We start from the raw sequence: 17,263 nt of genomic DNA, 5'->3' as shown, positions 1-17,263 counted from the left end.
GGCTTAAAATGCACACCTTTTTACATACACACTTGACACTTTTCAATGCACTCTTTACTCCTTTTTATCTTGATTTTCCCTTGCAAACTCTCCTTCCTTCCAACGTTTCGACGACGACTCCTAATTACCCCATTGCATTCTGGTTGCTGTCGTTTTGGTCATAATAGAATTTTCACTTCTGCTGCACACATAATGGAAATCTAAAAAGTTTAAACCAAAGGAGCAAAACCCGCTTTTAAATTCTGTATTATAGTGGTATAATAGATAATGAATAATGCCATCCATGCCGTTAGAGGGCGCCACTTGCTTACTCAGTGCTGAATGCAGAAACTCAGCCTTTTAAGGTTTAGTCATATTCTAAACAAATGATGAAGTACAGAACCAAGGTTGTGGGGAATACCCATAATCCCTTGCGCTCAAATAATTTAAGCATTTTTGTTTGGGGGCATTTAATTAGTTGTTATTAAGAATTCTTAGTGATTTTAGCTCTTTTGTATTATTTATGTTGTACCGTGTAGTGTTTCCTTTGGTGAGGTTGGATCCTGTTCAATTCATTTCATTTTTTCTTGCGCATGTGAATGTGCATTGCTGAAGTGCACTTTTTGGGAATCAAGTTTAATGACTGACCTCAGACATTGTTTTGTTTAGAGTCCATTAAATTAAGTAGAAAAATATTTAAATGTTAATTTGAAACAACTTGCTATTAGTTGTTAAATCTTATTTGTGTGACATACCATTTTAAGTAAATGAAGTTGAATGAACTGATACATTTTAGTATATCTAACAAAGGTTTTCTAGTTGTGTTTACATAAAATGACCAGAAATTGAATTTACTCAAAGTGTGATGCAAAAATGTTACATATACATTTTTTATAATATTTTTTTCAGTGTGTTTTACATGATAAAAGAAGTAAAATGTCTCATAATTTGTACATTGTTGTATTATGGAACGGCTACTAAACTTGTGGAAACAGAATGTCAAACATATGTATGTTCAGTATGTAACAAGTTGTTGCTCTATATCCACAGGAAATCGAACGTTGTGAGTCCAACCACCTGATAATCCTTTTTCGTGATGGTGGATGTCAGTTCAGAGCGCTGTACTCATATTCCCCTGAAACGGAGGAGATCCTCAAACTGAAAGGCACCGGGCCACGAGCCATCAGTCGCAAAATGATCGACAGACTCTACAAATACAGCTCCGACCGCAAACAATTCACTGCCATTCCTGCAAAATCTGTGTCTGTCAGCGATGCTCTTACCATCCATGGCCACTTGTGGCAGGCCAAACGACCGAGCTCCAAGAAAAAATAATTAACCAGTTCCTATCGGCTCACTGGATCACTCCGCTGATTTCTGATTGGCTACTGGGCTATATTCCAGTCTCCAAATGAATTGAATTGCTCTTGAACTGCTCTTGCTGACAAGCAGGCCTCCTGATCTCCTATTGGTCAATGAGCTTCTTCATGTCCTGCTTCCTACTGGATTCCTGCTTTCCTATTGGATCACCAGCTGCTGCGCTTCGATTGGCCACTGCGCTGTGAAACAGCAGAGCTGAGGAGATCCAGAATGGGTGGAGCCTGTTTGATTGACAGAGTAAATGAATGTGTTTTAGAATTATTCCTTTGTTCAGTGTTTTTAGGCAGTAAACTGCATGTGGCACTTTTCTGTTGGGAGGATGTTTGATTTTACCGTAGTATTAATTTACACAGGTACAGAGATTACACTTCCATTACTTGAATTATGACTTATGTAAACACTCGGGCACTTCGCTGTTGTTACAAATGCATCTCGTGTTTTGGGTTTCTCATACCTCTCCATATGCTGCTGTTCATAAGCAGAGATGGGCACAAATACATCAAAAAGTAACTTGTTACAAATTTCAAACACTAGCTAATCAAATGTATTAAAATAAAATGTGAGAAAATGTATTTAATTAAAATACAAGTAATTTGTCATTTGAAAATACAAAAATACATTCAAAATGATCTGTAACATTATTTTAGGCATTTAGCAGATGCCTTTCAGGAGTGATTTACAATAAGTGCAACAGTAGAGTAAGCTAATGTCCTAGATCTCTAACTTAACAAGCAATCGTTTGAAGAAGTGCAAGAGACATTAAACAGTGCCATTACAGTTAGTAAATACAAAACATTCAGTATAAGAGAAAGAGAAGTGCTTTCACCTCCTTAAAAAAATGTATCTTCTCCTTCATGTACCCCCTTACAATACAACTTTCCATTACAGTTTAGTAACGTCTCCAACAGTTCAGCAGTTAGTCACCTTCTCTGAGGGCAGTAATCCATGTATCCAGTGAAGACAGGTCCTTCCTGGGGTCCTCCAGGAAGTGAAGGGTCTCCAACTCTGCTTTGCCGTGGCTTGGTAACATCTCTCTACCCACCTCGCTGTCACTTCCTGTTGTTGGGATTGGAGACAGTAGACGCAGTCAGTGAAACAAGGTTGTTTTATTTATTTATATTCAATACAGGAATTTTTGGTTGGGTTGCTGTAGTGGGGATGGCTTCATTGACATCAGTCTTCAGCTGTAAGAAGCTATTGAACCTTTTCTCAAAGCCAGCTATGGTGGCTTGCAATAGTGAGCAGTACCGCAGGTTTGAGGCTTGCAGGTCATGTAGTTTAGCCTGAACAGCAAAGAGGGTAGGTTGGAGGTCACCATAGTAGCCTGAGGTCTGACCTTGAAGGCGATCAATAGTAATAGCAATGGGCTCGAGGACTCTGCAATATTCCTCCATGAAATCTTTGAATGGTGGGAGTTGCAAGGCATCTCCTGAAGAGATGTCAGCTGACTCAAGCAGTCATAAAGTGAATTCCACCTACAAATGCATGGTAATTTATGTTGCTGGTCGGTCAATTAATTGAGTATTTCAGCAGATTTTGGTCTGCCAGAAGGATACCATAGGGCTGAGCACTTTGTCATTGATGAATGATTCAGCCTAGAGAGAGTTGGATTGCCTGTAATTGCTTTTTGGCATCAGTGGTTGGAACCAAAGTGTGTGTGTGTGTGTGTGTGTGTGTGTGTGTGTGTGTGTGCACACCTGATGTGGGGTGGTAGAATGATAGCACACTTCTCCCTCTGGATCTATTGTAATGTATGAAAGTTCCTGTTCCTGCTCTTCATTCTCATCTTGTTCCTCTGAAAAAACTGTGATATTGAACTCTTCAAATGCCTTTGCGAAGTTGGATGCGTTGCCATTTACAGTAGCCACAATAGTCTCTGTTATTAGTCCATTTTCTGTATGGATTTCCTCTAGATGTTCTGCAGTGTGATTATAGGTGTGTGGACTGGGAAACGCCAGCAAGAGCAGCTGATTCCAATGCACAGTAACTCCCATGTAACTACTTTTTTATTGTTGACCAGATATCAGCAGGGTTGCGTACATATTATATGTTCTTAAGTCTTTCCTTTAAGTTTGTTTTTAGTACTAAAATCATCGTTAATTCTTCTTCTGAGTGACATTACATTACATTACTTCTCCTTGACATTACATTAGCACCCTGGCAAAGGCCTTGTGCTAATTATATTAATTATATTTGTTCAACAGTGGCCAATGGGAACATGCGTTTAGTAACAAAGGATGTTCCTAGAGTCAACTTTATTTTGTGTCATTGCCACTAGTACAAGCTCAAAAAGATGAGTCTGTCTGTTTGAGGTCCTGGGTTTCTTACGTTCTCCACTGGCAAATGCCTTTTTATGTTCCTCAAATTCCTTTCATTTTTCAGGGAGCCCTTGTTTCAAGTGGGTTTTAAAATTTGATGTCGCTGCAAGAGAGCCACATATAATGACCTTTTTATTTGTGCACAGCTGACACTCAGCCTCAATCTTTCCATTTGGAGTCACTATTTTAAATGTTTGCCTTCCAACATCGCCCACTTGAGTACCTGTGTAGCTTACTCTGTAGATGTGGCAGCCTGGCAAGTCTTTGATGCTTCATCCTCACTCATCCCTTGAGATGACTTGGTGGCGCAGATACTTCCCTCAATCCAGGTGGTGGAGGACAAGTCTCAGTTGCCTCCGCTTCTGAGACTGTCAATCCGCGCTTCTTATCATGTGACTCGTTGTGCATGACACCGCGGAGGCTCACAGCATGTGGAGGCTCATGCTACTCTCCACGATCCACACACAACTCACCACACGCCCCATTGAGAGCGAGAACCACTAATCACAACCATGAAGAGGTTACTCAATGTGACTCCACCCTCCCTAGCAACCGGGCCAATTTGGTTGCTTAGGAGACCTGACTGGAGTCACTCAGCACACCCTGGATTCGAACTCGCAACTCCAGGGGTGATAGTCAGCGTCAATACTCACTGAGCTATCCAGGCCCCCCACTTTCAATTTTATCAATTATTTTTCATAAGTCAAATTGTTAAACTTTTCATTTGAAAGACACACAAAACTGACCCTCCACAGACAGAAAACTCCGTAATAAATAACATTATCCTTATCCTCAAGAGAATGACACAAGCTATTTCGCTGACAACAATGAAGATTAACTGCTATAAAAACGCCAAAATGTAGCTATTAAAAAGATAATTTTGTCCGTAGGAACAAAAGTAACTAAGTTAGCTAGCAAGCTAACGCCACTCACAAGTTCTAGAGCAGCACAGCTATTTGCTATTTGTTCTATTCTTCCATCCTATAATGACATTCAGTGAGCAATATCTGATAGTATATTTTACTACATACTTTACCTTAAGGCAATTTGCACCAAAGCAGCTTCTTATCTTGGGTTACTGGTCATGAGGAAAAATAAAAGTTCACAACAAGCGCATATGATTTACTTGCATCTAGCCAAAAACTGCGATAGGCTATATTTAGTGGTCCTATTAAGCCTGGTGATGAATAAACAATTACAATCTCTCAAAGTATTTTGTTACAAATTACATCTGATTATTTTCCATCCAGGAAATACTCAAAAGTAATTAAATACATATTTTAAATACATTTAATTGAAATACTGCCCATCTCTGTTTATAGGTGATGTTCACTTTAAAGGCCCAATCATACTCTACGTACGTGAACGCAGACGCTCCATGCTACACAAGCTTGATTTCATGCGTCGTTGCGTTGTGAAATGTATCGCCGCTCAATTCATAACATAACGCAAGTACGCACTGTATTCTCCGCGTTGCCGCAAGGGGCGCTAGAGCAGATTTTCTTCTTTCAATCAACAACCGTCATGGCGGACTGAGGCAGCAATTTGAGTTAAATCTTTTCCAAAAATAAATACGACATTTTGTCCCCAGTCCATTCAAACAAACTAGTTGTTTCGCAGTATCTCTCCCCAGTCCTCAACTATAGACACACCTACCACATCAGGGCTGCATCCGAAATGTAGGCAGCTGACTCTCTGCCTAATCAGTTAATGTCTTACCTGACAGCTGTTTTGAATGAATGGAACTCTTTAAGGAACTGGTCTCGGAACAGTTTGAAAAGCACCTTATTTTCATCCTGCCGTATACAGCCTCTGAAGGCAGCATTTTCCTGGTTTCGGACACAGCACCGGTTTTGTGGTCATGCCTAAAAAAAATCTATTGCCCCATGTGGTCTGAGGTTTGTAACTGCCAGAGCAACGCATGAGCGCACCTAATGTATGTACAATGGGACCACGCATTGGCCAAGCACTCATGTCTGCATTTGTGTACTTGCGTGAAGTTTCTGCTTTAACAGAGCAATCTATTGAACAACATTAAAAGGGATGTGTGTGTGTGCGTGTGTGAAGATGTTAACTTTAAAGAGTGTCCTGTTTTCGATGCCATGGTTTTCAAATGTTTTATCATGATAATGGTTCTGTATTATCCATTATTTAATTTATTTTCTCCCCAATTTGGAATGACCAATTCCCAATGCGCTCTAAAAGTTCTTGTGGTGGCGTAGTGACTCTCCTCAATCCAGGTGGCGGAGGATGAATCTCAGTTGCCTCTGCATCTGAGACCGTCAGTCCACTCACCTTATCACGTGGCTTGTTGAGCGCTTTACCGCAGAGACCTAGCACTTTTGGAGGCTTCATGCTATTCTCTGAGGCATCATATTCATGAGTGGTGGTGTTGTAGTGGGCTAATGCACACAACTGTTAATCAGAAGGTCTTTGGTTCGATCCCCACAGCCACCACCATTGTGTCCTTGAGCAAGGCACTTAACTCCAGGTTGCTCCGGGGGGGATTGTCCCTGTAATAAGTGCTCTGTAAGTCGCTTTGGATAAAAGCATCTGCCAAATGCATGAAAGTAAAAAAAAAAAGTTAAAGTAATCCACGCTTAACTCACCACATGCCCAACCGAGAGGGAGAACCACATTATAGCGACCACGAGGAGGTTACCCCATGTGACTCTACCCTCCGTAGCAACCGGGACAATTTGGTTGCTTAGGAGACCTGGCTGGAGTCACTCAGCACACCCTGGATTTGAACTCATGATTCCAGGTGTGGTAGTCAGCATCTTTACTCGCTGAGCTATCTAGGCCCCGTATTATCTATTACTTTGTATTTTTTATGTATTCATGCTGGCTTCAATACTGCTGACAGTATTAATGTACTTTTTTGTAATTCTTCAATAAGGAACCCGATTGGAAACACATTGTGTGTGTGTGTGTGTGTGTGTGTGTGTGTGTGTGTGTGTGTGCGTGTGTGTGTGTGTGTGTGTGTGTGTGTGTGTGTGTGTGTGTGTGTGTGTGTGTGTGTGTGTGTGTGTGTGTGTGTGTGCGCGCGTGTTCAGTAAAGAATGTATGCACTCCAGGGACTCCTGTGAGCAGGGCTTTCTCTTGTATATGTTTGGATTGTACAAAATGTTTCTTTATCTTTTCTTTATTATTATTTACCATAGATTTATTTTAAAGAGGAACACTGAGATTTAATAAATTATACAAACAAATCTGTGTTGTGTCTTCGGTTTGGTGCAATTTTACCAAATATATTAAAACCGTAATAATACGGGTTCAAGAAAACTTCTGAAAAATATTTATGTAAAAAAATTAATGTGATGCTTGTTTTGACCTGTTAAGAGGACAGCATGTATTGATCATACTGTTTACCACTTGAAATTTAAACTTTTCTTCTCCTGGTTTAATTATTGTGTTTTCTATATTTTTTGTATTTTAGTATGAATTTAAATGTTGTTAACTGGGAATTCATTTAAAAGTAAAGAGATTTTTTAATCATTTGAAAAATATAGTACCGCCATGATAACAGTTTGGTTCTTAATATCCATGAGCTACTGCTTTCAAAGTGCTTTTTAGGTTGTAGTCCAAAAACCCTGAAGAGAATTCGCCTTGGGTTCCCTCTGGATTTTTATAATAGGGTTTTTAAACTTGAGAGATAAATAAGGTCTGTGTACTGTTTACCACAGATTTTAATTTACACACATGCTCAAAAGCCCCAGTAAAATCCAGACGGAGACTTCTGTGTTCGCCTACAAATTGACGTCTTGACGTCACGGCTGGACGGCTATCGGACTACGTCCGTATAACCTCAGAGACGCGAGTACTTCTATTAATATGAGTGGGAAAAATTGGAACGCCCAAAGGTCAACGGATGAAGAAAGGAAGCCCCGCCTTACAGGTAAAAGAGCCAATGACCTATAAGAGACAGATATTTTCTGTCAATCAACTCGAGAACGCGCATGCGCATTAGTCATGCAAAACGGTGGAAATGCGTTAAACGTTTTTATAATAGTCTTCTGAGCTAACGAAGCACAGTTTAAGATAAAATTGTTGTCAGATTTTATTGCAAAATTTTCGTTTGATCGTAATCTTGACCAACCGTTTATGAGATTTAGGCGTTTCCCCATTCAAGTAGATTGAAGGTGCACTGTCATGAATGCAAATTATCTCCCGAGAGTGTTAATATTCATGAGCAACCGTCCAACCGCTTGAACTATGGGCGAGCTCCCATGGTGATGTCATGGATTCTAAAATGGCGGTTCCAACGTTTGCGTTGAAATTACCTGATCTGCCGCCAACTGTTTAAAAATAACACCACTGTCATCATGTTTTGATATATATTTAATACACCAATAAAATTTATTTTGATACAAAATGGATGCGTTGGTAGGAGAGGATCAAACACTGCCGTTTGACATCAATCTAAGGTGAAGCGCTTTATTTGTTTTAAATTCTGTCAAGAGTCTTGTCTGAAGACAGCATGTTTGCCTGAATAAAATATCATTTAAATTTAATACTAAAATAGCTGACACTAAATTTGTTCAAAAACGTTTTCTGTATTGTCTCGGATATTATGCACTCGATGCTATTGTTCATTACTTTCAATTTGATTGCAATGACAGTTATGTGCTTTCATGAAACATAGGCATTTTAAAATCAAGACATTTAACAATAATCTAAGTAGCCACTTTTTTGCATTGATATTTGTATATACATTTTATGTTGATAAATATGTACGTTAATATGAATCTAAATGCAGTTTTATTCATATTTTGTGTGCATATGGTTTCTGATAAGAACTGAAACCAGCAGTTGGGGTGGAATAGTGTCTGATTGACGTGTGTGTGTGTGTGTGTGTGTGTGTGTGAAGTTTAAGTTGTGAATCTGAATACCCCCATGTTAAAAAGTTAAATATAGCATGATCTTTAAACCATCTGGGGAGCCGTGATGATTTTGACATCATAAATAATAACACTTGTATATAAATAATAACACTTGTATATGTATTTATACTTGCATAAAAGTTGTATATGTATAGCACTGTATTTAAATGAGATCAGTGTTATGATGCCTAAATGAAGTGACAACATTGCCAAGATCAGCAGGACTCTAATGGTCAACAATTTAAGAACAAGGATGGTCAAGTTAGAGGTCTATGCTGTGAGGTAATGAATACAGAAGCTCTATAGGGTTTGTCACATTTATAAATCAGTTGGTGAGAGAGTTCCTGTAGAGAAACACAAGTCGTAAGATGATATCATAAGTCAGCTACTTAACTCTGATATCTGATAGGAACTTTTAACCAATTAAAACATATTTCTGAAGCTGGCAACTTACTTCAAATGATACAGCGAATATATAACAGTGTTTGTGTGTTTCTGTGGCTAGCACAATGGTAATAGTGCAAGAAAACATTAGAAGAGGAAGTTGTGTCTGTGCATCTGTTTGGCTCCATTAATCCTGCTCAAAATGTTGTAGATTATGTAAAAAAAAAAATGCATAATTTGTTGACACTGTTTACACAGTCTTGTTGAGCAAAGTTGCAGCTGTATCATTTACTCACCCTCATGCCATCCCAGATGTGTATGACTTTCTTTCTTCTGCAGAACACAAACACAGATTTTTAGAAGAATATCCCAGCTCTGTAGGTCCATACAGTCCAAGTGAATGGTGTTTACCTTTCAATCTAGTATATTACTGACAAACTATAGCTGGCTAACATAGCAAACAGATGTGATAAACATGAGTGGCATGGTTGTCAGGGACACGGTTACCATTATATTAGTTAAATTAGTTATGTTTTTATATATATTAGTTATTATATTAGTTGAAAAGTGAAAATGATGGGATCATTTTTTATGAACTTTCCAGTATCTAGTAACTAGTTAGCAACTTACCGGGAAGACACCGCTTAACACCGCACCGCTTAACTCCACCCTTTTTGCAGCACCACCGTCAGCTCAGCTCTGTAAACAGTGGAGTTGGAGCGCGCTCTGCTGGATAGACAGATGTTATGACACCAATCCTAAAGCATTGTTTTCTGCATTATATGTTCTGATAAAAGTTTTCATATCTTCACAAAAATATAATATATATTTTAAATGGTTAAAAAAAACAACAGTGTAAATTTGAAATAAAAAAACAAAAAAACTTAAATTGATCAAAATAGAGACATATTTGAAGTATTTAGAAATATTTTGATATTTAAAACAATTTTTAACATCATTAATATGTTTTTAAAGCCTTAAAAGGAAATCATATATCTCTTTTTATTATGTGGTTTATATGTTTGAAGGTAAAGATGTAAAAAAGATTAAGAAATATGACAATTTATATGACAATATATCGTGAAAGCCCTAAAAGACACAATAAATCGTCATATTCGCAATTGTTAATTTGACAATTAATTGCCAGGAAAACTTCATAATTGTTGACATCAGTTATGGACATTTGCCCTTGTAACAATGTAATTACTAATATCAAACATGAACCTTTTACTAATAAGAAGTCTAGTCAGAAATTAATCATACATTTTTGCAATATCATTTTCAATGTGAGATAATTGTGAAATTCTACTATTAAAAATAAAATATAAAAAAAATGACAGTTTTTACTAGTTGAAATTCAATTTTTGAAATCGATAATGTGTATTTCTCTGAGTGACAATGTTATTTTTTTACATAAAGAATTAAAGTTTGTACTAGTGCAAATGTAATCATTGATACCCAAAAGAAGCATTTTCAATATCAAGTCCATTCCTGATATCAAGAATTAGATTAGCATGTAAATGATTGATATCTATAATTCATATACTGCACATGATTAAAAGTTAACTTGGCTTATTATGAGAGTTGGGAATAATTTGGGCTGTAGAGCTCTTTGATGAAGGGCTATTTCAGGCTGCAGGTGTGTTTGTGTTTTATAAACATGAATAAGATTCAGAGAGGCAAAGAGGAGAGAAGGAGGGTTAGTTTATTTTGTTGAAGCTCCTCTGTATGACAGCTGCTCAGTCTTATGTAAGTTGAATGGGCTGAGTGTCCTAATGTGTTTGCCGTAGGACTAGATTTGTCTCAGAAGAGTAGAAGGGGCTTGAACTCAGAGGGAAGTTGTTCAGAGACCTGCTGTAGTAGTCAAAACTCACAGGCAGTGTTGTCTAGTCAGTGTTGTTGGCAATCTTAAAGGGATAGTTCACACAAAAATGAAGATTCTGTCAACATTTACTCACCCTCATTTGATTGTTCCAAACCCATTTGACATACTTTCATCTGTGGGCCAAAAAAAGAGAGATGTTAGTCAGAATCTTAGCCTCAGTCAACATTTACTTCATTGCATCTTTTTTCATACAATGAAAGTGAATGGTGAAGTGATGGCTGTTCTGCTTTTGTTATTGGAGTGTAATCTGTGTGTGTGTGTGTGTAATTTGTAGCCTCTCTGCCTACGTGTAGTTTTAAAGTTCTTTATGTCTGTGTGTGTGTTTGTTTATGTAGCTGTAGTATTTCCAGACTGCCAGAGTCTCTGAACAGCACCAACTTCAACACGGACAACATGACAGGTACACACACACCACGCAGACACCCCGACCATCGCTTTGACCTCTAGGTCCTGTTATATCATCCCTTGATGACCACTTCATGACTTTGTCACACTGACTAATGGCACTTTTCCGCTGCACATTACGGTTCGACACGACACGCTTTACTTTTCTGAGTTTGCTTTTCCACTGCAGTTTAGTGTCACCTCAACATGTGTGGGATTATAGGCTGTTCGTCATAGTTGCGTCGCCTCTACTGCCATGACATCATCTTAAACGTGACACAAACATTACTGACCATAAACAATAACACGACCGCTAGCTGTTAGCTACTAGCTCTTGGTGGTGCATAAAGCAGTAGTTGCATGGTGATTTTACAGAAGTGTAACAGTTAAATTGGCCTGGTTGTTTTAGAAACAAGCTTTCCAGTAGCTGGTCAACTAAATAAAGTGAAGCTTTCAAGCAGAATATAGAGTTAACGTAACAAAACGTACCATCCTCCATTGTGGACTCCAGCCGTGGCTGCGTCTAGGGCACTCACCCTCCCATTGCTCGCCGGTCTATTGTCATAGATAGCGTCCATTTGGTCGAACAACTTCCACTTTTACTTGATGGTTCTGTAGTCATTTAAGTTTGTTTTTTTTACTTTTCCCTACACTGTTGGTAGGCCCGGTGGTAGCCGTGTGCGGCCAACAGCTAAGACACTTCCTGAAAGACTTTTCCGTTCGTCGCTAACGAGAGGAACATCTGCACCTTGTTTATTGACGTCATTTCTTTTTACAATTCGAAAGTCGCGTGAACAATGATACTGCTATTGCTGTTGCTAACTTTAAAACTAGCGGGTTGATGTCCCATGTCGCAACTCCAGTGATGCTGGTAGTGACGATTCTCTGGCCAATCAGTGATCTGTAGGGTTTTGACGTCACATCTAGTTTCGGCTCGGCTCGCATGGAATCTCGACTGAGGTGATACTAAAAAAAGTACCAGGTACTATCCACAGTGGAAAACACCCAAAAAGCAAGCAGAGTCGAGTTGTGCAGTGGAAAAGCCCCATAATATACTGTACATCATGGGTGTTTCTTCAACTTTAGGCACTTTCATGTCAGAGGGTTTGATTTTTATTTCATGACCCCTTTAATGGTCCTGCTTTCTCAAAGAGAGAGAGAGAGAGAGAGCAATAAACACAAAGGTAATCTCTGTAGAACAAACTGAAGTGGACAGAGTGTTTGTTTTTCTGTTTGTTCATTCATTTGTCTGCTGTCTTTTCATCTGCAGCTCCTCTGTTTCCAGGACAGAGGATGTCTCCAGCCAAAGCTCTGACCATGAAGGATTACGAGAACGTAAGTGCAACAAAATAAAAATGTTTCGCATTCGTTTGTATTCCCATAATGAGAGAGATTGGTGCCACCACAGAGTAATCACAGTACACTGCCTGGACCCCACTGTGGAAAAATCCTGGCCCCTCCCCTGATGCCAACCCTCATTACCGACACACACACACACACACACACACACACACACACACACACACACACACACCGAGCCTATTATAGTTGCTATGTTTCTCTTTTTAGCTAATCCCCAACTCTCTCTCTTTCTTTGTATAATACAGTTAAAGGTGCACTCAGCGATTCCCGAGAAATACTGTTGATATTTGAGCTCAACTGCCAAAACAAACACACCCCTCCCTTCAGTGCTCCTTTGGAAGCTCCGCCCTCAACTTATCATAATCCTTCTTTTTTAGTTTATATTCGTCTGACCTTTTTCTCCTAGTCTGTTTCTGAGCCATTTATCATCCTTTGAGTTTAGAAAGTTTGCATCAGCCAGATTAGCTGTCGCTCTTCTAATGAAACTCGCTCTGCCCCCACCCCCATCCTGTGCACATGCAAGAACCACCCCCTGTTGCTGATTGGCTGGAGTAGTGTTGTGTGGATCAGTGCGATCCACTTTGTTTTTGTCCCATTTACAGAGCTAGGGCTGTGTACAAATACTAGATTTGTACAGACAGTACAGAACAGACAGCTAGCAGACTGAGGAGATATTTGCAGAATTTTGGATTAGAATTACTGTGTGCACCTTTAAATAGAAAACAGCTTTGCTGATTTACATGACTCGTGTTTATTCACAAATGAGTCTGAATATTCTAATGAGGAAAACCAGAAGATTCAAAGGTTTACTAAATATAAGATTCCGGTCCATTTGCTTCTTCATTCTATTGTGTGTGTTTGGGTGTTGCTTCAATTTTGCATCTTGTTAAAAAAAAAATCAAGTTTTCTCACCATATTTTTATTTTATTTGGCTAATAACAATATCTAACATTGTACGTACATGCATCAAAGGAGAAGTTGAACAAACAACCATTTGTGTGTTTATTAGGAATATTTAGAGAATAATTTGTCTTTGTTCCCTTGTAGCAAATCACAGCTCTAAAGAAAGAAAACTTTAACCTGAAGCTCAGGATCTATTTCCTGGAAGAGCGTGTGCAGCAGAAATGTGATGATTCCACCGAAGACATTTACAAAACGGTGACTGACACACAAGTGCAAAACTCTAACATTGTTCATCCATGGGTTTCAAAGCCTGTAGTAGTTTGTAGCTTGTTTGACCTCCATTTGTTATGTGTGTGTGTAGAACATTGAACTAAAGGTGGAGGTGGAGTCAATGAAAAGAGATCTGGCTGAGAAACAGGAACTGCTTGTGTCTGCTTCGTAAGTATTGCACATTTCTTCAGTTTTTATTTTTACTAAATATTAGCCATCATATCGATGTACATGATAAACCGTAATGTATGTTTTTGACCTAACCAATTGCAAAAATTGGTGCGTGACTAGACGTTTTTTCCGGTCACTTGGTTTCTGTTTTCGTGGGGTTATGCTGGGTAGCTCCGCCCCACGGTGAAATCTCATTGGTCCAAAATCTTGCTCTTAATAAACAGCAAATAGCCTGTGATTTCATCGCATTAGTGGGGACAGAAATATGTCTTGGAATCATGTTTGGCATCCATCCATCCATCTTCAACCGCTTATCCGAAGTCGGGTCGCGGGGGCAGCTGCTCCAGCAGGGGGCCCCAAACTTCCCTATCCCGAGCCACATTAACCAGCTCTGACTGGGGGACCCCGAGGCGTTCCCAGGCCAGTGTGGAGATGTAATCTCTCCACCTAATCCTGGGTCTTCCCCAAGGCCTCCTCCCAGCTGGACGTTCCTGAAACACCTCCCTAGGGGGGCGGCCAGGGGGCATCCTTACCAGATGCCCAAACCACCTCAACTGACTCCTTTCGACGCAAAGGAGCAGCGGCTCTACTCCGAGCTCCTCACGGATGACTGAGCTCCTCATCCTATCTCTAAGGGAGAAGCCCGCCACCCTTCTGAGGAAACCCATTTCAGCCGCTTGTACTCGTGACCTAGTTCTTTCGGTCATGACCCAGCCTTCATGACCATAGGTGAGGGTAGGAACAAAAATTGACCGGTAGATCGAGAGCTTTGCCTTCTGGCTCAGCTCTCTTCTCGTGACAACGGTGCGATAGAGCGAGTGCAATACCGCCCCCGCTGCCCAGATTCTCCGGCCAACCTCCCGCTCCATTGTCCCCTCACTCGTGAACAAGACCCCGAGGTACTTGAACTCCTTCACTTGGGGCAATACCTCCTTTCCTACCTGGAGTCATGTTTGGCCTCAGTGTAAAATCTTCTGTGCTTTCAGGTTGAATATTTACAATTGAGTACATGTACAAGGCTTTGGATGTAAGATGTAGGTCTAAATGTGTGTGTTTGTATCTAGGAAAGCGTTGGAGAGTTTTGCAAGTCGAGGTGTTTATGATGGCCGAGAGCAGATGAAGAGAGAAATGGACTCACTCAGAGAAGCTTTCAGCGCTCGGATTCAAGACCTGGAGGAGGTAAAAAGAAGACAAAACCCTCAATAATCAGAGCAAATGCTAGAGAACATTATTTCCCTTCTCAATGTCTGTCTTTCTCTCTTTTCAGTCTCTGCAATCTGCTCAAGAGGAACTGGAAAACATGGCCATCATTGCTGAACAGGAGAAGCTGAAGAATCTTAGATTGGAGAAAGAGCTGCAAGGCGCCAACCAATCAGGGCCCTCAACTGGCTCAGTCTCCACCCCTGAACATGTCAGAGAGCTCCAGCAGGCTCTTCAGGAGAAGGAGAGGTAAGATAAACATACAACCTGAAATCAAAATGTACCCTCTTTACTTTGTCATTAAAACATAAAACGTTCTCCACCTCTCCAATGTGTCACATTACGGAAGTTAAATGTGTTGCGAATGCTGTTTCATGTTGTCTTTAACTAAATGTGTCTGTTAACCATTTAAGGGTGCTTAAAAATCACACAAAAAAGTACTTACCAAAATGTACTTTTTCTCTTATTTTTCTAATTTGAAATTATATACCTAAGGGTGTAAATAAGATGGCTCCCAATCATGTCCATTGTTAAGGAGTAAAATTTTGTATTGATACTAAAAAGTATTCAAAAGTTAATTTATCCTAGTGTCCAAACACGTCTCCAAGTGTCTAAAAGCCTCGCCAAACAAATAAAACATAATAATTGTAATTGTCAATAACCCGTAAATTGTCTTTATCCCTCACGGAGGCTTAATTAGCCTAATAAGGGACCGGGTGTGTAGGATCACAACCCGGCCCCGCCTCCGTCCTGCCACACCAGTGTTATTGATCCAGGAAAGCTAACGTGCTTTCAGCCAGATTGCAAAACACCAGATAGCCAGATGCCGTGTGCACAATGTGCTTTGTCAATTATCTAATGATCTATGCATCTGATTACCTTTTGTGTGGGCTTGTTTTTAGGATATTTTCCTCCTATAAGTAGTGGAATGTGATATTTTATGTTCTGTCTATTATTATGTTTTGTGTGTCTCTCCAGTGTTATTCTGGAACTGCAAGTGTCACTAAAAGATCAAGACGCTCTGATTAGAGAGTTTCGGAGGAATGGTCCAGACCAGCCAATAACGGAGCAGATTGCCCAATTAAACTCTCTGATTGGCCAAAAGGATGGACAACTGCAGGTTAGTCATTTTTGTAAAGCATTATGGCAGTCTTTTTATACCAATGTGCTAACTAAAAACGCATGCACAAATGCATACACTGACTGGTGTTGTTTTGTTCATTTATTTTGAAAGGCTCTTGGGGAAGAAATAGATCGTGAAAGAGGAAATGCAGAACAAGACAAGCAGGTAAACATAGCAAAGTTTTGTGTGTTTGTGATTTGTGTTGTGTTCTTAACCACACAGTTTTTGTGTTTGTCTCATTACGTTAACACACAGTCTAACTATCTGTTTGGTTGCTCATTGAGAATGAAAAACCTTCATGTAAACGCCTCAGTTTGGAAAATAATTAACAATGTTTGCCCCAGTTTTTATTAATATTTGGGGTGGATGTTTAGATGTCAGACTTTGGGGTTGGTATCTGAAAGGTGGTGTGTATTGTGATGTGTGACAGTTGTGTTACGGGTGTTTCTGGAAGGTCAGTGAGCTAAAATGGATTACCAGGTTGGCAGCAGTGTTCCTGTTGCAAATTGCAATAAAATATTAAAAACCAATCTGCATCCTGTGCTTTGAGGGAGAGTTTGTCCCTGAAGGCAGGTTTGCATATGTTTCGGTTCGATTTTATGTGAGTGTATGGTCATTTTAGAGTCTGTGTATGCCATATTCCAGGAAAGATTGACAGCTGTGTGCGAGAGGGATTTAGCGAAGAATATGGGAGGATTTACATTTGAAGTCAGAAGTTTACATACAGTTAGGTTGAAGTCATTAAAACTCATATTTTAACCACTCCACAGATTTCATATTAGAAAACTATAGTTTTGGCTAGTCATTTAGGACATCTACTTCGTGCATGACATGAGTAATTTTTCCAACAATTGGAGGTGTACCTGTGGATGTATTTTAAGGTCTACCTCCAAACTTTGCTTGACATCATTGGAAAATCAAAAGAACTTAGCCAAGTCCTCAGGAAGAAAAACTGTGGACATCCACATGTCTGGTTCATCCTTGGGAGCAATTTACAAATGCCTGAAGGTAACACATTCAT

At 39.6% G+C, this 17,263-nt stretch overlaps 2 protein-coding genes across 2 annotated transcripts in view; both read left to right on the top strand.

Annotated features, from left to right (window-relative positions):
• The window catches only part of LOC127627809 (calmodulin-regulated spectrin-associated protein 1-B-like), a 30,897-nt gene extending 24,037 nt beyond the window's left edge, over positions 1 to 6,860 (top strand). Inside the window, 1 exon segment of the mRNA XM_052104369.1 lies at positions 1,030 to 6,860. Coding sequence (XP_051960329.1) covers positions 1,030 to 1,314 — 285 coding nt within the window. The 3' untranslated portion in view covers positions 1,315 to 6,860.
• A 1,101-nt stretch (positions 6,861 to 7,961) lies between these two features.
• Positions 7,962 to 17,263, top strand: part of LOC127627344 (centrosome-associated protein CEP250-like) — a 41,796-nt gene continuing 32,494 nt past the window's right edge. The window contains exons 1-9 of the mRNA XM_052103691.1: positions 7,962 to 8,104; positions 11,165 to 11,229; positions 12,484 to 12,548; positions 13,623 to 13,733; positions 13,840 to 13,916; positions 14,984 to 15,098; positions 15,187 to 15,368; positions 16,098 to 16,239; positions 16,354 to 16,407. Of these exons, the coding sequence (XP_051959651.1) occupies positions 8,052 to 8,104; positions 11,165 to 11,229; positions 12,484 to 12,548; positions 13,623 to 13,733; positions 13,840 to 13,916; positions 14,984 to 15,098; positions 15,187 to 15,368; positions 16,098 to 16,239; positions 16,354 to 16,407 (864 nt within the window). The 5' untranslated portion in view covers positions 7,962 to 8,051. The remainder of the gene's footprint in view (positions 8,105 to 11,164; positions 11,230 to 12,483; positions 12,549 to 13,622; positions 13,734 to 13,839; positions 13,917 to 14,983; positions 15,099 to 15,186; positions 15,369 to 16,097; positions 16,240 to 16,353; positions 16,408 to 17,263) is intronic.

Source organism: Xyrauchen texanus, chromosome 34, assembly GCF_025860055.1.
Source record: "Xyrauchen texanus isolate HMW12.3.18 chromosome 34, RBS_HiC_50CHRs, whole genome shotgun sequence".
Lineage (NCBI taxonomy): Eukaryota > Metazoa > Chordata > Actinopteri > Cypriniformes > Catostomidae > Xyrauchen > Xyrauchen texanus.
The sequence above is the reverse complement of the archived record's forward strand: the minus strand, read 5'-3'. Positions and strand labels throughout refer to the sequence as shown.